This window comes from Panthera pardus, unplaced genomic scaffold, assembly GCF_024362965.1.
Source record: "Panthera pardus isolate Hobbes unplaced genomic scaffold, ASM2436296v1 HiC_scaffold_15, whole genome shotgun sequence".
Classification (NCBI taxonomy): domain Eukaryota; kingdom Metazoa; phylum Chordata; class Mammalia; order Carnivora; family Felidae; genus Panthera; species Panthera pardus.
Genome location: NW_026526710.1, coordinates 66,777,219 through 66,804,982, shown reverse-complemented (window position 1 = coordinate 66,804,982; position 27,764 = coordinate 66,777,219). Strand labels below are relative to the sequence as shown.

General features: G+C 36.2%; 1 protein-coding gene across 4 annotated transcripts in view; it reads right to left on the bottom strand.

Moving 5' to 3' along the window:
• Positions 1-27,764, bottom strand: part of DCC (DCC netrin 1 receptor) — a 1,128,596-nt gene that overhangs the window by 292,316 nt on the left and 808,516 nt on the right. For all 4 annotated transcript variants that reach the window (XM_053902733.1, XM_019464025.2, XM_019464024.2 and 1 more), the window contains exon 9: positions 24,938-25,092. In XM_053902733.1, coding sequence (XP_053758708.1) covers positions 24,938-25,092 — 155 coding nt within the window. The remainder of the gene's footprint in view (positions 1-24,937; positions 25,093-27,764) is intronic.

The window sequence follows — 27,764 nt, the reverse complement described above, 5'->3', positions numbered from 1 at the left end:
TTAACATTTATTCATTTTTGAGAGACAGGGAGAAACACAGTGTGAGTAGGGGAGGGGCAGAGAGAGAGACACACACAGAATCCAAAGCAGGCTCCAGGCTCTGAGCTGTCAGCAGATCCCGACTTGGGGCTTGAACTCACAGACTGTGAGATCATGACCTGAGCCGAAGTCAGAGGCTTAACTGACTGAGCCACCCAGGTGCCCCTAACCCTTTTTTAAATTCATAGAATATTCTTTATTTGGGTTTTGTTTTTGTTTCTTCATGTTGGATTTAGGTTATGCATTCCAGACCCAAATGAGACACGAGTGATGTCTATACCTCAGGGCATCATGTCCAGAGGCATAAGACCTCTTTCTCTCCATGGTTGGTTATGTTAGTTCTGAATACCTGGTCAAGGTGCTGCCAGATTTCTCCACTGTAGCATTAACTGGTCCCTCTGTATCCCCCCACCACAAGCCCCTCTCCATTGCTTATAGCCAATAAGCAATTTGTGGGGAGATACTATGTCAGGACCATATAAATATCATGCTATTTATCAAATTCTCTTAGAATTAGCATCTATTAATAGTTTTGATATAACAATTTTTAGCATGGTGGTTACAAAATGTTTTGTTTTGTTTTGTTTTCTATTCAAGCACTTCCTCCAAATTAGCCACTTGGCATACTACATTCTATTATAAGCAAGAACCCATATGTCTATTTATGTTATCTCTTATTGGTATGGGCACATGGATTTCTATTTTTTATGGTCTATAATTCATAATTGTCTTAAAGACATTTTGGTGTTCAAATTGTCAAGTTCAAATCTGGCCAGTGGGGTCCTCTTTAAGTTGGTCCTCTGTCCTTGTAATATGACATATCATTTATTGAAGAACTTTTTGTCTTCCTGGCATAATATATTCCAGGCTCATCTTGGTCCTGCCTCAGTTCTGGAATCAAACCTGTCTCTAAATATTTCTCATTCCTTTTAGTGGGGAATGGTATTCAAGACAAAGATCTGGATGTCAGCTCTGTTCACTGCTGCTTAGTTGTCTTACTGCTAGATCCTTCTGGTGAATGAGAAACAAGAATGTATATATACTTATGCATACACAAATGCATTCACACACACACACACACACACACACACACACACACACACACATATATATATATATATATATATATATATATATATATATATATATATATACTTAAATATATAGGTACACAGGTGCATTTTTCATGACTTGACAGAGATGCCTCCCATTCTAATCCATCTCTCCAGAGTTTGTTTTTGTCCTCTCCATTCCTCTTTTATGTCCTTTCTTCCATAGGGAAGATTCTGGCTTCCAAAGAGTTGTATTCTGACAGACACTTTATGAGAGTGCCTTCATCTTGGTACTCTTCCAGGAAGGGGTAGTTTTTCTATGAAAAATTCCCTATTACACAAAGAAGACTTCAGTAGATAATACTGAACAAAGTTCACATTGATAGAATTAGAACTGTATTATGTTGACCCAGACATTTTGTTTCATGGGGGGAAAAAAGAAAAAAAAATTGCTCACTGACATTGTTCAACTGGATTTTCAAAATAGGATGTTTTAAAGAACAGTGACAAAAAAAACCACTAGAATTTGCATGCTTCTATGATTACTGATATATTCACAATGACAATGTAAACATTTCTAGAAGGAAGGTTTTCTGATTTGGAATCTATTATTTTTCTAAAGAAGAAAGACAAAGAAAGAGCAAAAGAAAGAATTGAGACTGAGTGATCTGCTTAAGTTATATGTTAAATGTGACATAACCAGGATTTTGAAATTTCATAGAGCATATATCCCTGTGGCCCAGTGATGTATAAAGTTTTAACTGAATGTATCTCTTCTTGGTCTCCTATGGCTAAACTGAAAAGGCATTACCTATTAAAAAAAAATGGCTCACTATGGAATCCAAGACTAAGATTTAAAAATGGCCAACATCCATTGGGATGTTGGGAGCTATTACTCCTGCTGTGAGATGTTACCTTCAAGGAAAGTTTCCCATCTCCAAAAGGCTCAGGAGATGAGTGGGTTTCCCTTTCTTGGAGAAAGGAAGGGAAGGCAATGTTTGGGAAGTTTCCGCTCTTCTGTTCCACTGGAATACAAAGGGGTAATGGGAAGAAGAGCCAGACACCTGTGAATCTGGAAGGCTAAGCTGAGGGTGCCACCTAGCATAATGGGGGTGGGAGTGAACAGCCTGGCAGACTAGACTCTTTGAGTATGTCACAATCAGATATGACAACCTCATAGCCACTTTCATCAGGCATTGTGAGGAGAATAGACAGGCTACATGGATGTCCACAGCTCCAGGCAGCATCCCCACAAAAGCTACCAATAGGCCACACTCCTCCCCTGCTGAGCCCACCAAGGGCTGCTTAGCGTCTAGGTTCCTGGTCAGGAGAATGGTCAAAACTCTCCCCTTAGGTTTCCAAATAATAATAGCAGTTGTCTTTTTCACGGGGATATGCACAATGTTAGGCATATACAACATATTCAATAAGTGTGTGTCAAATGAATGACTTTATACACAATTACCAAATGTAACCCTCAATAGCAAGCCTAAAATAAAAACAGCTACTCTAACAGTCTAACTCATTTGATTTTGTTAATTCAGGATTGTTACTACAAGTGATCAGAAAACAGTGTTTTTCTAACATACTTGGTAAGAACTAAGGTTGGTATATTTATGTTTGTTGTATGCATGTGAACCTAGGTACACTTTGCCCACTGTGTAATTTGTTTATATGCATATATAATATGGTTACCTACAGGACACCATCAGGTGGTTAAGTACCAAAATTTGGTCAGTTCTCACTGGTAGTGCCTACTCTGATTGTCTGCTCACCAACTGAATTATTCTCCCTTCCTATTGGTCATCAGACAGTATCAGGGAAAAACATGTGCTTGGGATTCCAGGAGAATTTTAAACAGAGATAATAGACACAGGAAGTAAAAAAGAGCATTCAGAGCATTTAGTGTAAGCATGCACAAACAAGAGTATATGTTTTCACCAATTCCAGCCAAATGATAACATTCTCTTTGTTTTTATAAAGTTTCCACTTGTCTACTTCCACTTTCTACTTCCAAGGATTGCATCTTAGTACCAAACTGTTTGCTACTTTAACTTGTGAATTTTTGTTGTTGTTGTGTGTTTTTAATTTTTTTACTTATTTATTTATTTAGAGAGCATGAGGAGGGGAAATGGGCAGAGGGAGAGAGACAGAATCTTAAGCAGGCTTCATACTCAGCACGGAGCCCAACGCAGGGCTCAATCCCATGACCCTGGGATCATAACCTAAGCAGAAAACAAGAGTCCGATGCTTAACTGACTGAGCCATCCAAGTGCCCCTAACTTTATGTTTTAAAATAGAATTTATTTTATGATCTGATTGCATTGTTCTTTAACATTATCATATATTAAAATTAAAATACCATAATGTTGTTATTGTTCCAAGTAAATATAACATCAAAACATCAAAAAAAGTACTAGCAAATGATATATTAATCATATCATCAGACCAAAACACTGCTTGCATATGGGATATTTTTCTTTACAACATTCCTGGCTAGTGTCAAGACTGTTTCACATAAGCTATTAAACGCTTACTTTTCTTCACAACAGTGCTATAAATTCAAATTTGTGAATTCCCTGATATTTTCCTTTTGAATTACAGCCCAAACATAGGTCTGTGGATAATATACTGTGTTTATGTTAATTGTGGATGTACACATTTTTGTACATCCACACAAATTTGTGTATTTATTCAGGTCTGTATCTATATATTTAAGCATAGCTTACCTGGTTTTACATATGTGATTTATTATATAAATATTAGAAGGAGAGAAAGAGAAAAAGAGAGACAAAAATGTTCAACAATGGGAATTATATGAGAAATCAATACTGTTAACAGCTTCAGCCTTCCATTTCATTACGTTTTAGCATGTCAGTCAAGAAACTTAATGGCCTTAACTGCTCATCATTTCCAAGATGTCTTTAATAATCCTCACTGATCCCCTCAGTTGGACAATAATTTTGTGGCAAAATGCATCTAATTTCTCTTCATCTCTATTCGAGCTACCTATTTCTTCAAAGAATGGCAAGATTTCAGAATAGATGCATAATCTATGCAAGTAACTCATCAATCAATGTCAGCTTAACCAACCACCTTTTTAAATTTCAATATTGCATTCCAGTAGAAATTCATTATAACACCTGTACCTAAGAACAAATTAAATACTTATGTTGGAGTAAAATGATATATATTACATGTCACTATTTGCACTGGGGACTGTAATTGCTGACTATATAGATAGATTTATAGCATAACAGAGAACTCTATCATGAGATATTATTGGATATTAACCCCCAAAATGGCACATAAAAGTTAGCTGAATCTTAATACATCATTTATCATATATAATCATATTGAAGACAGGATGTGTGTTTGTACTGTATGTGAGAGACTGTGTGTGCATGCACACAAGCGAGTGAGAAGGGAGGAGAGAGAGAGAGAGAGAGAGAGAGAGAGAGAGAGAGAGAGAGAGAGAAAGAGTGGAGAAAGTATCAGTTTAATGAGCTATAGTTTGTTAAGATGGGGGTATAGTTTCTTGTCCCTACTCTACTTATGATAAAGATCAGTCATTGGCATCAAGGAGTCCATAGAGTGCTTGAAAGTGTATGTACACTTTCAAGAATGTACCATGTACATTTTTTAGGTGTAGGGTCCATAAGTTTCCATCATTAGGATCTATGATTCCCCAAGAAGTAGCTCCCAATGGATCAGATAATGGAACAGATATCTCTTGTTTCTTTTGGCTTTGAAAACCAATGGTTCTTTATTATTAACTCATTTGTAATGATTATGAATTACTTTCTGATGGGAAATATAGCAATAATTTTACTTTGAAAAGACATCTTCAACTTTTAATAAAATTCTAAAGCTGAAAAATATTTACGAAATAGACTGTCCATCTCATTTTCCAAATCATGGGCAATTTAAAGGCATTTGAATCAATCTGGTTTAATTTGTCAAATATTTTAGGTTTTACAAGATGTTAGAGCTTTTGCTGATCAAGAAGTTACATAGCATATATGAATTAACACTCTGGTTTTCTTTTTCTTCTTTTTTTCTTGCTGTTTATATTCCAAAATCTATCTACCCGTCTACCTTTCTGACTTCTCTTTACTATATGTAATTTGATATTTGCATTAATCAGACTAAAATCTAAATTATGATTTATCAACTATAAGGTTCTAAAAATATTTTGGGAGTTTAAATAATCCCTTCTAAAAAAGAATGTAAATATAAGATTTTCATAGAAAAAGCTTTAGAAGGATCAAGACATGCCACTGTCTTCATAATACTGAATGAGGCTGATGTCTCATCATCATTATACTGATGTTTCTCAGCTGGAAGTCCAAAATGAAGACAAATGTTAGTGTCAGAGAACATGTAGTTGAACATTTGAATATTTAAAGTATTTTCAAAATGACTGTATAGTACAATGTGTCCTACTCTTCCTAAATCATCAATTTAACAGCTACCAAACCTCTTTTTTTCTTAAGAACTAAAGTACTAGTGCATTTGAAAAAAAATCACATGTTATCATTCAGATAATGACCTATCATTCACATGTCCTCAATTCAGGCCAAAATTCTGAGCCTGATTTGCTTATTCATTTGCTAATTTAAAAATGATTCTTGAGTTCATTGTTTAAAATGGGCAGCAAAAGATCTAAGTAATTGTCTGTAGTGATCTAAATGGATTTAGACCATAATGCTCTTATTTAAGCAGCGGCTTCCATTGCCAATCTCACTGAACTTGTTTCAAATGCAAGTCATTTCTGAAACAATTTGCATTTATTGATAATAAAGTGCATGCTTTGATTGCCTCTTTGATTTTTTTTCCTCCTGTAGTTAACAGCTTTAATGATATTTCTATGAAATCTGTTTCTATTTTGTATGGGGAATGCAACATCAAAAAGCCTGCAGGCAATGTAATTATTAACATAATGAAACCCCTTCTTGACTGAACTATCCATAGTTAGGAGATATGACAGTAATTTGGCAAGAAGGAAGCACAAACTATGGGGTAGGTTTCTATTACAAAACCACAGAAGTCTGACTAGACTTGGTTAGAGGAAGTGGTTATTACCTGAGCATTTTATTTAGGGTTTTAATAGGTGGTATCTGCTAAGTCACAATATACTCAACTATGTCATTGTGTGTATATAGAGAAATATATGTAGATATCTATGCACACATATAACATGTGATATATATGATTTACATATTCCTTATATATATACACATGTATACACATATATGCTAACATATTAAATGATGGATGTTTCTGACAGTGTAGTAGAAAAAACTTTAATGGTTCTCTCTGAAAAAAAAAAAATAGTACTGAAAGTAATCTTGTGATTCATCCTAGAACTAGAAGCAGTTTGATAACAAAAGTGATTTCAGAAATTGACTTCAAGATAAGGTCTTTTCAGTGGGGTAGCTCAGGCTTTTCCTTGACATAGTCAAGTAGTAATAGCCTTGGTGAAGTATGCCAAGTATTTTGAACTTCACTTTAGAAAACAGGCAATGCGTAGAAATGTAAAGTGTAGTGGAAAATGTAGATTCCTGATGGCACAACTGAGGTCTCAAACCTAAGTTCTCAAACCATTTAAACTGGAGGTTTCTAAGTAATGTCAAAAGCAATTGTTTTTATGATCTAGAAAAGTTGCCTGAAAGATACCAAACATTGAAACTAAAAACCTAAGTTTTTAGCCAAATGTGTTTAAGTTTCCATGTTACTGAAGGCTAGATGTAATATAAATTCAATCATACATTTTTCTCCTCCCTTATAATTTTTTTCAGAATAGCTTGGGTTGGGTTACTTTCCATTATGTTACATTTCATTTTAGATAAAAGTACCAGCTGGTTTTAAAGTCTATTCATAGGTTTTATGTGTTTAGGATAGAGTGCTGCCTCTAGTATTATGAAATATTTTATTATGATAGAAATTTTCAAGGAATTTAGTAGGACAGAGAAAACACACACACAGGAAACACCTAGATGTGAACAACAGACCACATATAACCAAGATTAAAACCTCTCTGGGCAGACAATGAATTATATAAGAATTCTAGAAATTATAATCAGAAATGGTTATGGTAATTTGGTCAAGAATATTTCTGGAAGAACAATTAAGAGATGAACTGATGGAAAAAGGACAAGGAAGTTCAGGTGTGAAGAAAGAATCTGATGAGTCAGCAAAAATGAGTTTGATGGGTAATGGCCTTGAAATTAGCTTTTTCAGAATAGAATTTACAAGCTGGTAAAGAGAGAAGAACCATATAGCTTGGGGAAGGCTTCCAACAGTGAGGCCTCTAAGTAAAGATAATGAGAAGAATTCCAAAATAAACTAAATTAAAGATGGCACCACTGATCTCATATTGAGGAAACAACCAGAAGCATAGAATTTTCAATTATTCACTTGTTTTTCTATTTTGCTAGCATTATCCACAAATCAAATAATATTCTACCAGTTTTTTAAAAATATGGTGTGTTTCAAGATACTTGATGAAAGTTAAAAAATTCATCCATTTTATTTGAAGATCCCCACACTAAAACTTCAGTGTGGGAATAAGTATTCAGAAAAGAAAAAACAAAACAAAACAGGTGAATATTCCAAGAAATTGCCAGGAACTTTTAAGAAATTCTAGACAGAAATAATGGAAAGGTGAAAACTAGCTCTGAGATAACTAGTGAAAAAGAAAATACCACAAATGGAAATAAAGCACCTTAATTCTGAATCCTTGATCAACTCCCCTCCCCTCCCGCCATTCCATAACACTGTATGCTTAGGCCAAATTATTTAAACACCCTGCACATCATTTTCTACACAACATTTCTACACAACAGGGCTATTGCCAGGATTATATGAGGCTATATAGAGAAGCAAGTGTTCCAAATAACATGGTAGATGATATTGCTATCTGGACTCAAGTCCTCTAAACTATTCCATAGTTTGGTTCCCTCAACAGACAGTTGGACGAACGAGTATTTGATCTTCTTAATTCTCAAGATTGTTGGGGGCAACCGGGTGGCTCAGTCAGTTGGGCATCCAACTCTTGATTTCTGCTCAGGTCATGGATCCCAGGGTCATGGGATCCAGCCCCGCATCAGGCTCTGCACTGAGCATGGAGCCTGCTTGGGATGTGTACAGCAGGAGCCCTGAATTAGGACTACATTTACAAACCAAATGTGGCCAAAAGAGTGGAGGTTTGCCTGCCTTGTCATAATAACACATAGAAGTTAAGCCTTTCATCTTCCTTATAAATACTCCACATAGACTTATTTTTACTGTTCTTATGTAGATCATACGTTTATGTTTAATTCTTACGGAAGATCTGCAAGCAGAAATTCCCAGCAAGGGCATGCACAGACCTCTTGCTTGTTTCACACTTATTTGTGGCTCACATATACTTCAGGATTGTATTTCTGCACACAAAAATGTCAGTTCTCTATAAATAGATATGCATCAGAGAAGCAGGTGTCTTCAGCTTATGTGCAACCCGGAGTGTTTCCCATGGTGATAATGTAACTAAATCCCAGCAACCTTTCTCAGAGTTGCTTTGTGTTATGGTCAGTATGGGAAGAATCAATATTTGATGTTTGTAGTTTTAATAGAGCAATAAATGACTTGTATAGATTGCTTTTATAAAAGACCCCTGCTGCCATTTATTAGAGAAGAAGGAAGTGGCAATCTTTTTCAGATCCTCAAGTGAGTAGGTTTTTCCACATTATGACAAAAAGATCCTATCTTAAAAAGATACTATCTCTTTGGGAAAGAAATTTATTGTTTATCTATTTCCAGGCTTTAAAAGATAAGGAACTGCCTTGGGTAAACTGGTTCTTTTGGGAGGGACCATAAGTTAAAGAAGAAATTTCGAACTTTATTCTCCTAACACATAGTTTTCACAGAAATGGGAGATCTGGGCTTCTCTTTGAGGCAGAAAATGCCAAAAAACAGATCCCATCTAATAAGCTTTGGTGAGAGAGACTAATGGTAAAGAATATGGGCTCCAGAATGAGAGACTCTGCGTTCAAATCCAGTACCATTGCTCAGGCTATGTGGCCAGCTCATGCTACTTAGTACCTATGAGTTTAATTTTTCTTATCTTAAAAATGGGGTTAATACTAATACCTACCCCATGGGTTTGTTGTGGAGATTCATAATAAACAATTTATGAACAGCATCTGGCACACAATATTTATGCTCAATAAATATTAATTAAGTTTTTACAGTGTACCAGGCTTTGGGAGAATTGGTGGGGCAAACAATGAAAACTTCCATAGAACTTATAGTCTAAGATGGCAGGACACAAGGAGCCAAGAGATGAGGGATTCAGATGAGGTGGGAGAGGTTGCCAGGGCAAGACCATACTGGGTCTTAAAGGCCTTGGAATGATTTTGATCTTTTATTCTTTTTAAATGTTTATTTATTTTTAAGAGAGAGAGAGAGAGAGAGAGAGAGAACGTGAGTGTGTGTGTGGGGGGGAGGTGCAGAGAGAGAGGGAGACACAGAATCCGAAGCAGGCTCCAGGCTCTGAGCTGTCAGCACAGAGCCCCATGCGGGGCTCAAACTCACGAACCGTGAGATCATGACTGGAGCTGAAGTCAGCCACTCAACCAACTAAGCAACCCAGGAGCCCCTGATAAGGAATTGATGAGTTTAAGCATGTTGTATTTTGTTAGTTACATAATGAGTGAATTGAAGGCGGTGAATGTAGGTTAGGAGACCAGTTGGGAGAATATTCCATAGTAGCTAAGACAGTTGTTAATAGCTGGAATAAGAACAATGGCAGTGGGCAGGGATTCAAGAGATACATGGAAGATAAAATCAGCAGCATTTGAGGTATCAGAGGTAGGGCAGTGAGGAGGATGGAAGCACCAAGAATGACTCCTGTATTTCTGACTTGCACTGCTGAGTGTTTCTGGTGTTGTTCACTAAGACAGTCAATACTCCACTAAAACTAGACCCGGCAGGTGTGCGGGTATGGGTGTATTAGCAGGTGAATATCACAGCACTGCTACCCACTGTTGGGTCTGAGGTAATTCACTACATACAGACATGTCCAGTGGCTTATTTATCCCCAGAGGGACAGTCATAACCTAATACTTTTCTTCATCTTTATTTCTCTTTTAATTTCTTGAGGTTCTAGCCATTAATTTCATACCCTACTTCAATGAATGGCCTCAAATCACAGACTTTTATTTTCTTCTTTATTTATTTCTCCTGGATTTTTGTCTTTCTTTTTCTATATATAGTTAGCCACGTTTCAGGAACATCAACAAGTCTCCAGATTTTGTGATCATCTGTTTGTTTTATCCCCACCTTACTTAGATCCTCTAAACCCATACTTTGATCTTTCTTAAAGCACTCAAAATAATTACCCCAGTTAATGGATCAAGCTGTGCTAAGGCACTTTTTTCTGAGTAATGTATACGCATGTTAAGAAATTTTGTTCCCCTTTTCCCCTGATTCTTGAAAAAAGAGCCCAAGATAAAATATCTTTCCTAACAGTAGCAACAATAAAAAATCCACTAACAATGAACTTGGGTACACATCTGACCTTGACAATACTGAAATTAATATTCACTTTGTGATTCCACTGACATTTATCACTGAGAAGCACCTTTAACGCCCTTACACATACATGCATGCAAGGGGAAGATTGATAATCGCACAGGGCAGAAAACCTAGTTGTCCTCTATCTCTAAGAAGCATCTAAAAGGCTCCCGGTCTGCTGACTGAACCACCCTGAGGATTAAGTTTATTTTATTTTCAGTATTCAAAAGATAAGAAGTTTATTAACCACATGGAAGATTTAGGCTTGCTCAGAGATAGCAGCAGGAAGACAAATAGACTACTGCAGTAAATCATCTCACAGAAGTTGGACGACGACTTTACACAGGGACACTGGTGCGCAACTCTGGATCCAAGGCTTCCTTTCTTTCTCCAAGCCCAAGTCCATTGCTTCTATTTGCATTGGTGCCACAAAGTGTCAGACCAGTAGGAAGAAAATACCTTCAACTCAAACATTCAAAGGCTATTGATTATGATATCTAGTAAATGCAGAGTAAAATAAGGAAGATGATGACTAAATATGAATGCTATTAAGGCAAGACTTTAATTACTATTTCTTTGAGAAGGGTTAAGTTTACCTATTATATTTGTAACTCCCAAACTCAATTTAACACCAGATTGGCGATCTTCTTGGCTTATTCCTGGTTGAATGTAAGACAGAAGGGTATACATGTAGATCATCACTGTTTAGTATAAATGTGAGCCATGAATGTTCATAGTAGTTTTAAAAAGCCACATTAAAAAAGTAAAAATCAAGTAAGTAAAATTAATTTTAATAATATATATTTAACACAATAAACTTAAATTTTATCATTTCAAAATATAATCAATGTAAGATTTGTTACTGTGACATTTTACATTCTTCCCATACTAACTCTTTAACATCGTGTGTTTATTTTACATTTACACCTTAAATTGGGCAAGCCATAGTTCAAGTGCTAAAAGCCACTTGTGGCTAGTAGCTACCATACTGAACGTTGCAGATATAGGCAATGCCACCAGGCTAATTCAAGAACTCATGCATTGAAATGGGGGAAAATTCAATATTACCAAAGACAGTGGTAAAATTACTATAAGAACATTAAATAACAGAGAGGATATAGAACAAATCACATTCAAAGTGATAAAATTAATCAAGCTGTTGGTATAATCTAAGTCAGTAATATGTTAAGTCTATTATTACATTGTTATTTGTGATTAAATAGTATATTAAATGATGAAACATACCACCAGAAGTAGCAGCAAGTTATTTCTAGGAGTATTAAGAATTTTTGTGAAGAGCTTGGATGAACTACAAGCCAACTAGCCCCCCTGAAAAATGGAAGTAATAATAGTTTTTATGTCATTGCAAAGTTGTAGGATAAGACTTTGAACAAAGACCATAGATGAAGGGTTAAGATCAAGTAAGTGATTTATAACATAAAGTAGAAATTATATATCTAGCATGTTCCTCAGCAGTAGAGTTAGCATAACTCATTCAGACTGGCTTAAGCACAATAATGTTGGACGTTTTTATTTTTATTTTTTTTAACGTTTTTATTTATTTTTGAGACAGGGAGAGATAGAGCATGAACAGGGGAGGGTCAGAGAGAGGGAGACACAGAATCTGAAACAGGCTCCAGGCTCTGAGCTGTCAGCACAGAGACTGACGCGGGGCTTGAACTCACGGACTGCGAGATCATGACCTGAGCCAAAGTTGGCTGCTTAACCGACTGAGCCACCCAGGTGCCCCAAGGACGTTTTTAAAACATTATCCTGTCATGGCTGTTTTTTCTGAAGTAAAAAGAATCTTAACTCATTAAAGAACTGCTAAAATGCAGTTAACTTTCAATTAACTATTTTTTCTATTTATTTAAAATTATTATGGCTAATCTTAGTTTGTACACACACACACACACACACACACACACACACACACACACATACACGTACGCACATTGTGGCAGGAATGTTATATTAGATTCAAATCCAGGCTCTGACAATGTTAATTTTGACACATTTAATTTTATAATTTCTACCTTGGGAGTTGGGTTGGGCCAGAACTCTTGCTCACAGGATATTTCACAGGTATAGGGGGTTGCTAGGGGCTGAACTTATAAGGTTTCAAGGTGATGACACACCATTACTACTTTAGGTTGTAGCTGTTAAAATCAGAGTCAACTTGCTCCCATCAACATTCAGGAAGAAATGCTCATAGGATTTTTATCAAGTGAAGATCAAACCGTGGAAATCTAAGTGTGTAGTTGGTGTCAGTAACAGTCCTCACTGACAGCTTCTGCAAACTTCGTTATCCAGATGATTCCTTTCACTTGTTAGTCCCCTTAGGGCCACCTGAGCAGTTTGTAGTCTTTAATATACAGAAAGCACTATGTCCTACAGCCTACAAGGCAGGGTTAGAATTGTGGAGAGAGGAAGAAGGTAGGGGCATATCAAGTATGCTTTTAAGAAAACGAAGGATGTTTCTCAACACTTCTCTGCTCGAGGGACAATGGTTGAGATTATTTTTTAAATGAAAAAGGTAGTTTGACTAATAAAAGTATATATACACACCTCATAGTTTGCTTAGTCCTTGCGCAGATTACTTGGAATCTTACTAACAAATCTTTGTGATTTGTAGGGCAGGGCATGTGTTCTGGACTGGATGGCATCCCCCAAAATTCATGCATACCCAGAAAGGCCTTCGCAGATATGATCAGTTAAGTTAAATGAAGTCATACTGCATTGGGGCATGCTCTAAATCCAATATGATGGGTGTTCTTATACAAAGAGGCAAAGAGACACAGAGACGTGGACACGGGAGAAGGACTGCCAGAAACCACCAGAAACCAGGAAGCAGCAAAGAAGGATTTTTCTCTAGAGCTTACAGAGGGAGCGTGGCTCTGCTAACACCTTTGTTTCAGACTCCTCGTCTCCTGAACTGTCAGAGAATACATTTCTGTTGTTTTAAACTGCTTAATGCGTTGCACTTCATAGAGCAGCCCTTGGATGTGAATACAAGCAGTATGATCCCTATTTTATGAGAGGAAATTGAGAATTAGAAAAGGTAACTGACTTCCTCAAAAATATATAGCAGAATATAGAGAACACCACAATCTTGAACCCCTGTCTTTTGCTTTTGGTTCAGTGTTGTATCTGTTTTCAGAAACAAAAACAAACAAAAGTAAACACAATTTTTGCAAGCATAGCAGTTTAGACATAGGTCTGCTGATGCCACCAGTATGCTGACCCACCCTAAGTCACTTAACTCTCTGATCCCAAAGTTTACTCTTTGCAAAATTCCAAAATTGGGATCCACCATGTCAAAGCTATTCTATGGATTCAACATTATGTTTCAGATCATTGGGTAAATACGTTAGACTCTGAGGTAATGAGGGATAGAAGACCCTTCAAGATAGAGAAAAGGGTAAAGAAATGTTGGAAGACAAAAGGCAAATTCCTCCTTAATTCTGTGGCCTCCACTTGGGCCTAAACCAGGCTTCCGCTGGTAAAATTCCTATGTAGTCTCAGAGTGAACAGGTGATTCAACCTCTGGATCTTTTGTGAACAGACATCCCACTAGAATTCAATCTCCTGTTTAATGAACACAGGCAAAGTACATGTCAGAAAACAAGCTGGTTCCGGGCTAACATTTATTTTGGCAGTAAGTTGCCCCTTTTGGATAGGTTCCTTAGAAAATCTCGGCAGCTGGAAGACTGGGCTGCAGATCAGAGGCTCCTTTTAGGCACTTCTTGCTGGTAGCAGCCACATCAAATTACATTTCACTGTTCTATAGGGAGGTTTTCCGGGAAGGAAGCTTCTCTATGATGGACAAATTTATGAGTGTCGGCTGTGCACAGCAGTGTGCATATCTCTGTAGTGCATTCATTAGGGACATTTGGGCACAGAAGTTTTACAGTTTACAACATGGAGAATTCTTCCACGTTTTTCCAATTGTTCAGCTTTTCCACTATTAGAAGCTAAACACCACATTTCATTTGGCCATCGACCCAGCAGAATGTGACATTTTCTTTTATTTTTATATTCAAAATATTAGACACATTCCTCAAGCACAGTCTGCTTAGAAAATAAAATGGATTTGGGGCACCTGGGTGGCTCAGTTGGTTAAGCGTTGGCCTCTTGATTTCCACTTAGGTCATGACCTCACAGTTTGTGTGATTGAGCCCCACATCAGGCTCTGCGCTGAGCCTGCTTGGGATTCTCTCTCTCCCTCTCTCTCTCTGCCTCTGCCTGGCTTATGTTCACTCTCCCTCTCTCTCTCTCTCTGTCTCTCAAAATAAATAAATATAGAAAAAAAAGAAAAGAAAATGAATTTAACAGTTAAAATTAATGTGTCAAAAAATTAATTCTTGATTTTTCCACACACCCTTCAAGCTAGCTCCCACCCTAGTCTTCTGATTACAACAACAGGCCCCATGATTCACCTAGCTTCTGAGGCCAAAAACCTAATGGTAAATTGGACTCCTGTCTTTTCTCCATCCCATACCGTGAAGCCAGTCTTGTCCCTACCTTCTAAAGGTATCTTGAATCCTAACACCAAAACTTGAGCTACCAACATCTCTTGACTAAACCACTGCATTAGCCTCCTTTCTATTCTCCTCACTCTCACTTTAAATATGAAAATTAGGGTATGTTACTCCCTCTTATATATATGTCTCTTCACTGAGTATGAAATCTACCTTCCTTACTGTGGCTTCCAAGGCTTTTCATGGCCTGGCCCAGTCACCTGTCGACCTCTGTCTCCACTTCTCCCTCTCCCTCTCTCCTCTCCACTCTCCTGTAGCATGGTGGTCTTCTTGTGCTTCCTTTCCAGGGCCTTGGCTCTTGCTACTCTCTTCGGCTCAAATGTCTCCACCCAAGATCTTTGATGGCACCCTCCCCCCAGATTCATTCAGATATCCCCTTAAATGCCCCTTCTCCAGAAAGGCTTTCCTGACTTTCCTTTCTAGAATCACCTCTATTCTCCTCATTCTATACCCCCTTAAGCTGTTTTATTCTTCTGCATGCTTTATTTTTATTGGTTTATTGTACATCCCTATCACTAAAATAAACACCCCATGAGGATAAGTACTTTGTCTTTTTACTGCTGAATTCCCAGTGCTGGAAAATACAGGGTAGCTCTTTGGAGGTACAAGATGAATACTTGTTGAATGAATAAATGAATGGCCTGATAGGGTTCAAACAAATATGGGGAGTGAAAAATGAGCTTATGCAGACTAAGAGACTGATCCATGTGGTGACTTAGTGAGAGTCGGCTTTCTGCTCTCTGCTCTTAAAAATCTTAAGATCTTTTTATTTTTTTTAATGTTTATTTATTTTTGAGACAGAGAGAGACAGAGCATGAGCAGGGAAGGGGAAGAGAGAGAGGGAGACACCGAATGTGAAGCAGACTCCAGGCTCTGAGCTGTCAGCACAGAGCCCGACGTGGGGCTCAAACCCACGAACTGTGAGATCATGATCTGAGCCGAAGTTGGATGCTTAACCGACGGAGCCACCCAGGCGCCCCACATAAGATCTTAAAATAGAAATAGAAGAGACTTATGAAATAACCCAAAGAAAAAGGAGATCATTTCAAACACATGTGAAAAGTACAGAGATAGAGATTAACCAATTATGTGCAGTGTTAAGGAACATGATTACATGAGGAATAATGAGAATCCAGAATGGAGGAATGCATGATTAGAGGAGCGCCCATTATTGAGGGTTTGGCAAAGTACCAGGTAGCAGGCTAAGTCTTTTTTTTTTTATTTTTTTTATTTTTTTTATTTTTTTAAATGGAACTTTATTTTTTTTTATTTTTTTTTATTTTTATTTTTTTAATATATGAAATTTACTGTCAAATTGGTTTCCATACAACACCCAGTGCTCATCCCAAAAGGTGCCCTCCTCAATACCCATCACCCACCCTGCCCTCCCTCCCACCCCCCATCAACCCTCAGTTTGTTCTCAGTTTTTAACAGTCTCTTATGCTTTGGCTCTCTCCCACTCTAACCTCTTTTTTTTTTTTTTTTTTTTTTTTCCTTCCCCTCCCCCATGGGTTTCTGTTACGTTTCTCAGGATCCACATAAGAGTGAAACCATATGGTATCTGTCTTTCTCTGAGCAGGCTAAGTCTTTTACACTAATCATCTCATTTAATTCTCTGAATAATCATGTGAGGATGTATTGTTGTGATCCATTTTATAGACGCTCTTTTAAATTTACAACATTCCTGAAAGATGTTTTTCTTTTATACACAAGGAAACTGTGCCTTAGCATAACTAGCTTACCCCAGTTAGCTAGTAAATGAAAAAGCCAGAATTCAAAACCAGTCTGACTTCTGAATCACTGTTCTTAACCATCTTCCACTTTTCTTCCACTTGGAACTTGGAACACCAATTATAGCTTTAATTAGGTGGTAATTAGTAACTTACGTGTGCAACCATGGGCTCAGAGTTCTACTGTTTGACTTTCAGTTGATAAAAACCTCACAATCATTTTCTCCTGAGCATTGACGGCAACATCCTGACTCTGGTTTTAACAGCTGCGATCCAAGGCAGTAACTGCATATCATCACCTTAAAATCTTTCGATTTCAACCCATGGCAACCCCTTGTACCTGTCAAATATCCCATAATTAGAAATGATGGCCCAACTCAATTTCTATACTGGGGATGATTTGAGGCTTCCCAAGGTGGAAAGTTTGGGCTGAGAAAGAAAAGAGTTTTTCATAGAATAGACCTGTTATGGGTTTCTTTTGCCTAGATATCTTCCTACAGAGTAGAAATAATATCTGTATTAAAACAATATAATTCAGGAACATTGGAGTTAGAGCACAATAGTCCCATTATTGCCCTTTTGTATAGCATGTAAGATTTATCATATATTATAGCAGGCAGAATACCAGCCGTGGTTAAAAGAATCCATAAAAAAATGAAGTGATTTAATTTTGGTTAGGTATCATATTAGGTTAAGTCAACTGTAAGTTTCTTGACATGATCCTTTCTAAATTACACTAATATTTCACACCAGAACACTATATCTATAACATTATGTGTATTAAACAGCATCTATGTGATTGTGCTAATGATATTATGTTATATAATTTTATGTTAAGTGTTATAATACCATAACCTGATATATATGCGTTAAATTATATAGTACTTATACACTAATGCCTTGTAACTGTAACTTTAGGTTAAAAAAAAGAGGAAACAATTTGATCTCACAGTATGATTTAGAACAATGTATCTTACAGATATATTTTCATCAAAAATTTCATCCCTAACTTTTTTGGTAATATTCTGTTCATCTTTTTTTACTTTCTATCCTCAGCACCTATAGAGGCCTTGACACTTGGTAGGTAGGTGCTCAATAAATGTTTATAGACTGCATAGATTAACAAAGCTTCTCAAGAGAGGGTATAAATGCAGATGTATAAATATGAGGTATATTTACACGTATAAACACCATACTCTCTTTCTGTATTTTTCACTAGTCATGTTCACCAGCTCTCCACAGAATCAAATATAATTGAAGGAGTTCCATAAAAAAACTCAGCTCAGCTGTTTTATCTTTAGAGTAGATTTTTACTTGGCTGTGCCAGCATAATGACAATATCCCTAAAGATGCTCAAGCTCCGTTTTGCTCTACTTCAGTTTAGCCAGCAACCTACTTTCATTTTTAATAGGGTATATAGCCAAACTATGTAATTAAACCTAAAATCAATCTATTCTGGGGGGAAACATCTTTATCCCAGACTGGATACCCATACTTCCTCAAAACGTCTTACTATTATTATATTTCCATGTCCTCTTTCTTCATAGTCTCTAATACATCTATACATATGTGTGTGTATACACATATATATATACATACCAGCATACATACATAATAATTTCTGTTTAATTTTTCACCAAGCAGATAACTTCTCTAAATGTTTGATTCCACCAATGGAAGAAGCTTAAATTATGCTTTATGCTCAGAGTAAAAGAGAATAACAGTGAGTCAAGAGAAGCCTTTGGGGAAATGGAACTTAGACTGTCCCACTGCTGAATCAAGCAACACATCATCTTTGTCCTTCATCTTTAAAGGTACTTACATTTTTTACCCTGAGAAAATATTTAGAGACCTTTAAGTAACTAACTGAAGAAGATGTTGAAATCTAGATTCTCTGGTCTTTGAAAAATAAATCTTTTATATTAATTCAATGTATAATTCACTTTTCAACATTCAAAGAGCACTAATCTGTTAAATGTTTTTAAAGTTCTGCTTAAAATGGTTGCCACTAGACTACTAGTTCTTGAGAGTCAGAACAATGTCTGACTCGCTTTTGTATTTTCATGCACTAAATTAGTGTCTAGATTGATAGTGTCCAATAGAATTGTTTGCAATAATGGAAATGTTCTCTATGCCATCCCACATAGTAGCCAATAGTCATATATAAGCCACTGAAATGTGACTAATTAGGCTGAGGAACTGAATTTTTAGTTCTCAATTTTATGTAAGTTTTAAGTGCTATTTAACAACTGAAATATGGCTACTGTGTCTGAATTTAAATTTTATTTTACTCCAATGCACTTAAATAAACACATGTGACTAATAGTTACTGTACTGGAGAGTGAAGTTCTCGAACTTAACATGAAAAACAATTTTTGATTGAATGAATAAATGAATGAATGAACTACAGAGTGATTCACACTTGCTCTGAACTCTTCTAGTATGATTAAACAACCCATCCTTCCAAGCCTACCTCGAATTGTCATTATAAAAGACATAATACCTCACCTAACTGACCATTATATACAAATGGATTCCTTAAGGCTTCTCTCACTAAGGATGCCAAACCATAAGTCTTTAATGTCTCCCACCTTGTATTTGTAAAACCTAAAAGCATGTTTTGCAATGAGAGACTTTTAAATTGCATCAGCATTTGTATACTACCAAAAAAAGATGGAATGTCAATGCTTATCATTATTTCTTTCCATGATTAACCTACAGTCATGCACATGACCATGCATTGTTCATTGGTTCATGGTCAACTTTGCCACCACAGTCATCCCAAATATTCACTCAAATCAACATGCAGTACAGTTAATAATTGAAAAGCAGCTCGAGTTATAACATAAATGAGCTAGACAGAACTATGATTTACTTGATTTTCTTAATTTACAGAATCATGATGAAGTAAAAATATAATTGGAATTTAATACCTTGGCCATATAATAAGTATGGCTCAGATTTTACCAGCAAATTTTAAGTAACCAGTTATTCATAAGACGGCAATGTTGTGACACATTTAATGGGATGATGGTATGTTTTCTGATAATAGACCTCAAAGCTCAGTTAGGGATACAAAGATATACATTAGGCAAGATGAGATGACAACCTAGTCTATAATGGCCTGATAAATTATAGGCAGATGATAATTAGGGGAAAAGTAATAAAATATATAAATGGCTGATTTGTATAGTAATCAAGCTAGTTCCAAACTATCAAAAAGGTATTATATGAACTTTATTACCTACTGAGTGTCCCACTTTGTTTGTTAAGTGCAGGGCAGTTGGGATTATGTTTCCATTTGATCCTGTCAGGGGCAGGGAGTTTCTCTCTATTGACTGTCTACTTGATGCCAGGGAAGACTCAGGAGCTTCTCATATGTTATCACATTTCTTCTAGAAAGAAGAGGAATAAACCATATCTTCAATTTATAGTTAGGGAAACTGAGGTCTCAAGGATTAAGAAACTTGCCCTAGGATTCAGGTACTAATATTGAACAAATGATGTTCAGAAATTTCTCATTTCCCTCATAACAACTGTACAAGTAGAGACCTATTCGAATGAATGAATGAATGAGTCAATAAATGAATGAATATCCAGGGAAGAAGGGAAAAAAGAAAATATGCCTATGCTTCTGGATAATATATTCTAAAGTGACTCAACCTGGGGGGGGTGGATTTCACTCATCTTTTCAGTGTAAATATAATGGACTAAGAATATTACTCACAACTCAAATATAAAAGGGTTTTGTGGATAATTGGGTTGTGGTCTAGCAAATAGGCTTCCCATTCTAACTGAAGCCCTAGGCCAGTATGTGGTCCATTTTAACATTCTTCACGATTAAACTGCCTTAACAGCATCTTAAAGGACCCCAAATAATAATTCAAAAACTCTCCACATGTGGTATGAAAAGATTAGACAAGTCTTAAGCAGGCAGGGACTTAAATCCAGCTGATAATACAGTGGAGAAATTACACACCATAAAGGCAGGGGGAAGAAGCAAGGGTTTAGCAAAAGGAAGATATAATCAGGGGACATAAACCTTCCTTTAAATCAAGCTTTTCTATTCTGGGTGATTATTTCATAAACTGGATCTGGGGCTGTTGATCTCTTTAAATGATTACTACAAAATGTATGCAGTTTTAGAAACAGTTGCTGGCTGATTTATATTTCAGACATATTTTCCATTAGTGTTTATTCCTTGAGAATATGGTTTTCATAATAGAGTTAATATTTTCAAATATTATGGAAAACTTGAAATTCAATTTGTATAAAAGCTATGTAATTTTAGTGTACAATTACTACATCATATTTGGAAAAACAGTGATAAAAGGAGCAACCAAATGCATACCCAGATGAAGCCCATTTTCAAAAGATGAGATCATTTTGTCAGGGAAAGTAATAATGATAGAATTACCCACCTCCCTTGCCTCTAAATTCTGAATTTTAGCCAAATAATAAAATCAGCCTTTGAACTTCCTCTAAAAAAATAACAGTAGGCTCATAAGCTGAGGAGGGGGGGGGTGTGGGGCTAGAAGGGGAGGAAAGGAGAGAGAGAGACAAAGGAGAAATAAGAGAGGAGAGGAGAGGAAATGAAGCACAGGATCTCTAGAATGTTCCATCTTCCTCAGCAATTGGTATACTATCAAGCAGGCTTGAAGAAGATGAAGTGTTCCTTATCCTAGACATATTTTTAAATTGCCAAAATGGCATTTTGTGTTAACAACAGAAGATAAAATACACATATAGTACCTATTAGTCATGATAACATAATTTATTTATTCTAATGTCTGTAATAAAGACAGCAAGTGAGCTACACAGTATTCTTAATGTAAATGAATTGAAGGAGTTGGCCAACTGTTTTGTACATCTAAAGGATATTCTGAATGTACTGTTTATCTAGCCTGATTTATTCTTATCTATGTATCTACTAAGTAAGAGGGGAATTATCTAAGGCAATTCTCAACAAAACAGAATCAGGTCACTCCCCACCCCCATTCAAGTAAACAACGGCCTATAAAGGAAAGAATTCTTACTCCATGCAGCAGTAAGAACAGAAGTGATTTAATAATGATGCTGTTATTAAAGGCCAACACATGGTTAGAATTCTAAGGTCATTATTATGCCCTTGGTGAAAAAATTCTAAGCTCCTTCATGTTACCAAAGCAGAAAGATTCTACATTTCATTTTCTGGGGAAAAGATCACTTATATCAGACAACAGTTCTAACAAGCAACATACTTTATTCAGTCAGGCATTTAGTTTTATCATCATTTATGCTAATTTCTAAGCAAAGTAAATGCTTACTGAAACCAGCACACACATAAGGTCCTCTGCACAAATTCTCAGACTACTTACTGAATGAGGAGGAATGGAAGACATACAAAAGGGCTAAGGCAGCTGTCTTTGAAATACAGCACTTGCTTGAGGAAGCAGGCATGATGTAATTTAAAAATACAAAAATAACTAGACACTATGCCTCAACCATCCCAGGTAATGAGCCCACATGCAAACCCATGATTGAAATGGTAATATTTCACTTAACAACTTCCTACAAGTTCCCTTACTTTGTTTTGTTATTGTTACACATTTGGAATATTTGCCTCCTTAAGAATCTTCTGAAATCCATAAGTGCTATTATTTCATTACACACATATGCTTTTCTAACATGCTTCAGATGGCTGGAAACAGTATTAGGAACATAGCAGATGTTCATTAAACATATTTATAAATTGAATTATGTTACTGTTTTTGTTTTATAAGCTAAGGCCATATGTGTGATACAAATAATCACTGTCTGATTTTCTTTTTATTAATGATATTGAATATGGTAGAAAATATTATATCATTAGTAGTATTTTCATGAAATGAGTCAGGGTCAAATGAAAAATACTTTCTTGTCCCTTGGCTTTGAAAAGTTGGCATAAGAGAAAGTAAGTTAAAAATAAAACTCTATAAATTGATATTTTTAGTTGGATACTTAGAAACAATGGAATTGATAGAAGAAAAAATAATGTTGCTCAGTCTTAAAAAAACAAGGCTGTCTCCCTATGGTTTTTATCAGAAACATAATATAATCATGGCCAGTCAGCCTTGAAATGTACACTAAAACAAATTCTTAGGATACCATTAAGATTAGGAAGTAAAGAATTCAGATAATTCACAGAAATTGGATCTTTTGAAAATAAATAAGCTTTTAACATTTATGTTCTACCATTACAAAATTAAATGAGGTTTTCCTTTAGAGAGTTTCTGATGAGTTTTTAAATTGTTGGTCTGCATACAACATGGCATGCACCATTTAAAAAGATTATATATATATGTGTGTGTGTACATATATATATATATATGTATATATATATATACATATATATATATATATACATATATATATATATACATATTACCTAATTTGTTTTTATTCAACTTTGTTGATTATAAATACCATATATTCATAAAAGTTATTGATTCTCTTTATATATGATCTATAAAGAATAAGTTAATAAAGAAACTGATGACTAAAACATAGACATTGTGAAATGGAAGTTGGCATTATTTAGTGATTTAAATACAAACACTAAAAACATTCTCAAGAACAGATACTTAGAGATAGAACTGGCTTCATTTATGGGCCTAACAACCAGTGATGTCACCTAACGTACTGCATGGAATGTGGCTTAGTGCCCTGCTGTAGCTTCTGGATTCTGTGTTGGAGCCTGTATTTCCTAAACATTATCTGATACCTGTACATACTATGCCTTTAAAGATGCTGTTTGGCATTTTATTTCTATGAGGCAAATATTTCTAAGATTTGTACAGTTCAGCCCTCTCTCCAACCACTAACACATTTTTTATTCCAATTTCTTAACATTTAGTCTTTGTGACCTTGTCTGAGTAGAAAAAAGAAGAACGTAGATTTTGCCAAGTATAGAGCATAAAACCAGCACTACACTACATATCAGAGGGTTACTGCTCCCTCTTCATCAACATGCTAATTTAAAATAACCAAAATTTGACAGGCAAAGATTATTTCCTCATATTTATCAATTAAAAGATTTCTAATTTCTACTTCACCATCTTCCAAAAGCATGTGAGATGATTCTAAAATGAAACATAGGTTTTTTTTAAAAATAAAATGAACAGGAACCCAAACAGAATAGTATCATGAATGAAAAGAAAAAGGAGTAGATACAACTAGGTGTCTAAATAATGTAGTTTGTTACAAGTAGTCATTCATTTCATTTAGACTTTTGACTATAATTTTTAAAAATTTTAACAAGATAAAGCTGGCAAACTGCTCATCAGTAATCAATCTTTCCAAATAACATTAGAAGTTTAATAGAAAAAAAACGACAAAATTTTATAAGATTGACATCCTTCAACTGTATAGCTTTGGAGCTATTCCATTTTAAAAGTAGAAATCCGTGAATTATAACATGGTCAAAGAACATTCAACTGTTTTACTTTGTGAAGATGTGGTTTAATATAGTGATTTTAGTTAGAGGATCATGAGATTGCCCAATAGTGATTATCTCTTTTTATTTCTTGAGCTGTGGCTTGCTTTTGGAATCTCCTTAAGGGCATTCAGTGCATGTTTAAGTTATTTGATAAGTCCCTGTATTTGGAAGTCCTATATGGTTGTTCTTTCACCTTTGATGGTACATTCTTGATAGACAAACTTGTCTAACCCCATAAAAAATCAGTGGAGGAGACCGATACCCAATGTGGATGATAAAGGCCTGGCTGGCAGAGTTAGTCAGTTACTTACTTAAGAAGTGAACATGTAGATTGCGTGGATGGATTAGGCCTTTACAGTTGTCAATTTGCCATTATGGCCTAAATGGGGAGGCCATTTGGTTAAAAAGTTATCTTACCTTTAAAAATCCTCGAGTTTAATGGGTTGCTTCAGAAATATTCCTTCCATCTTGTTACCTTAAGAAATTTCTGTGACAGGATTCAAGGATATTGCCAGCAAGGAGAAATAGTTTCTAAATGTGCCCTTCTATTTTCATACTCACACTCTGGCTGAGTGGCCACTTTGATGGGTTGAGAACTCTCTCCTGGTCCCCACTCATTGTAGGCCACAACTCGGAAGGTATACATGGCTTCTGGCTTCAGGTTTCCCACAGTAAGCTGAAGGGACCCAGGCTGGGATGTATTCAATGCTCGTTCCCTGGGAAATAAAAGTTTCAGGGAAAGATTATTTTAACATGAGTACTTTTAGCCAAACATTTACTTAATGTGCCAAAGCAGTGAGATGGACCGAAGTCTGCTTTCTCATTTAGTGTTGACTCTGCTGTAAATCAAGGCCTCTGGCTTACTATGGGAAATAGATTGGAAGGGCCTACAAATAAATATTACAGGGTCTGGGGGAGTTCAAGTTTATGCCATTCCCATGAAACTTGCAAACTAAAGTCTTTTCCCTTGACATTTTACAATTTAGAATTCACAACTCATGACAAAGAGCTATTAAAATAAGAAGAAACATCTGGAATGTAGACAGGAAGATGCATTTTGTAAACATCCGGCTAATGACAGAAATCAAGGTTTCAATTATTCCACAAATCGGTCTTTGTCAGTATTGCCAACAAATGCATTTATGCATTTTCTCTCATTGTATGAAAGGAAAAGGCAGATGCTAAGTGTTGATGTGCATGGAGCTTGAGTTCCTGTGGTTACGTTAAGTGCAATTAGTGAAGGAGGGTAGATTCCTTTCTACGTGAGGAGAAATTGCAACGTGTCTACTTGCCTTGTTCATCAAGCCACAGCTATGTGTGTCGAATTCATTTCCCAATCAAAAACTGCCTCAGTGATTCCAGACAAGTGAATTAATCTGATCATGGTGCAAGGTGTAGTACATATTAAGAGAGGACAAGCCCTACGAATATAGATGCTAACATATAAGAAACAATAACTACTAAAGTATTCTTTAAGAACACACATTATTGTAGACCATTTGTATCCTCATTGGTCTCTTATAATTTACTGACAGGTGAAGAAGGAACTCCTTCTAAACTAGACAACAGTTTCCTCCTTCTCCTTCTCCTCCTCCTCCTCCTTATAATTTACAAGCCCTATGAATATAGATGCTAACATATAAGAAACAATAACTACTAAAGTATTCTTTAAGAACACACATTATTGTAGACATTTGTATCCTCGTTGGTCTCTTATAATTTACTGACAGGTGAAGAAGAAACTCCTTCTAAACTAGACAACAGTTTCCTCCTCCTCCTCCTTTTTTTTTTTTTTTTTAAAGAGAGAGTGAGAGAGAGAATGTGCATAAGTAGGGGAGAAGGGCAGAGGGAGAGAATCCTAAGCAGGCTCCATGCTCAGTGCAGAGCCCAATGCAGGGCTCAATTCCACAGCCCTGGGATCATGACCTGAGCCAAAACCAAGAGTCTGATGCTCAACCTACTGAGCATCCCACCCAGGTGTCCCTACTCAACTGATACTTAAGTCTTCTATTTCTAGATACTGTCTCTTGCATTTCAATGGAATTATATGTGCATTTTAATTTTGCCATGTGGTTTTATTATGTTTGGGGAAATATTTAAAATGTCTGTCAGGGCAAATTAGGTCTCCAAAGAGAAAAAAAAAACCCACAAAGTTCTAAGGGAATTAATGGTGATTCTTGAGCATGTATACAATCTTAATTTGACTGATATAGCAGAGACTGGCTGGTTCATCCTCAAACTCATTTCTTCTTCATGTGCTTGCCTGTATTTCCCAGCCCCTGTGGGAGCGAGACAAGGTCATGTGACCGAGCATACCCAGTGAGTTTGAGGTTACACAACATGTGCTGATTCTAGGTCTGGCCTAGAAAATCTGCACACGTGGTCACCTCTGTGTTCTCTTCCTTCACCTGTGGGCCTGGGGTAGTCAAGCATGGGAACCTTGGGAGCCATATATGGATGATGGAGCAGTCCAGATTTGCAAGAATTCTGGAGAAGAGCTGGGAGAACTGCTTGCCAATCAGGAACATCCTTTTTCTACTTTATAGAGTCAAACAGTTTTGAACCATTATAAATATTAGGGCTTGTTCATTATAGCAGGTAGTGTTATTTTATCCATTACTGCTAATAATTAAAGTACGTACCCAGAGTAGTTACCAGGGTCTAGGGGGAGAGAGGAAGAGGAAGTTATTTAATGGGTAGAGAGTTTCAGTTGAGGAAGATGAAAAAGTTCTGGAGATAGAGGGTGGGGATAGTGCTGATACAGGTGAATGAACTTAATGCCACAGAACTCCATACTTAAAGATGGTTAAACCTATAAATATTATATGATGTATATTTACCACAATAAAAAACAAACACCCTCTATGAATCTACATATAGCCTAAGGTTTAGGTATTCCTTTAGGAGTGCTGTGTTAAGTTGCTGCAAGGCTGAAGTGTGACTTATAGGAGGTGGGGAGCTGGGTGGGATTTAATAGTAATGGAAAGTAGGTAAGGCTAAGACATCAGATAATGCTCCCACATACCATGTATCACACTACTCTCTTCTACCCACCTAAGATTATGGAGGCCAACAAGTTGCTTTATAAAAGAAGACCCTTACAATCAGAACATATGCCTTGTGGATATATGGGTTTTTGCATCTTATTTAGTTTTCTTTAGCAGAACTTTTAGATACATTGCCTCATGCAGCTCTTTTATATAGATAGTATGATTTTATCATTATACAGATGCAAAAGTGTAATTTGGAAAAGTAATGTTTTTTGTTTGTTTTTTTTTTTTTTTATTTCCAAAGGGCTTACTGTTAGTAGATAACAGAGTTAAAAATGAAAGCTGGGGATTCATCCTTTAAACCCAGTATTGATATCATTTAACAACTGTGGGGAAAT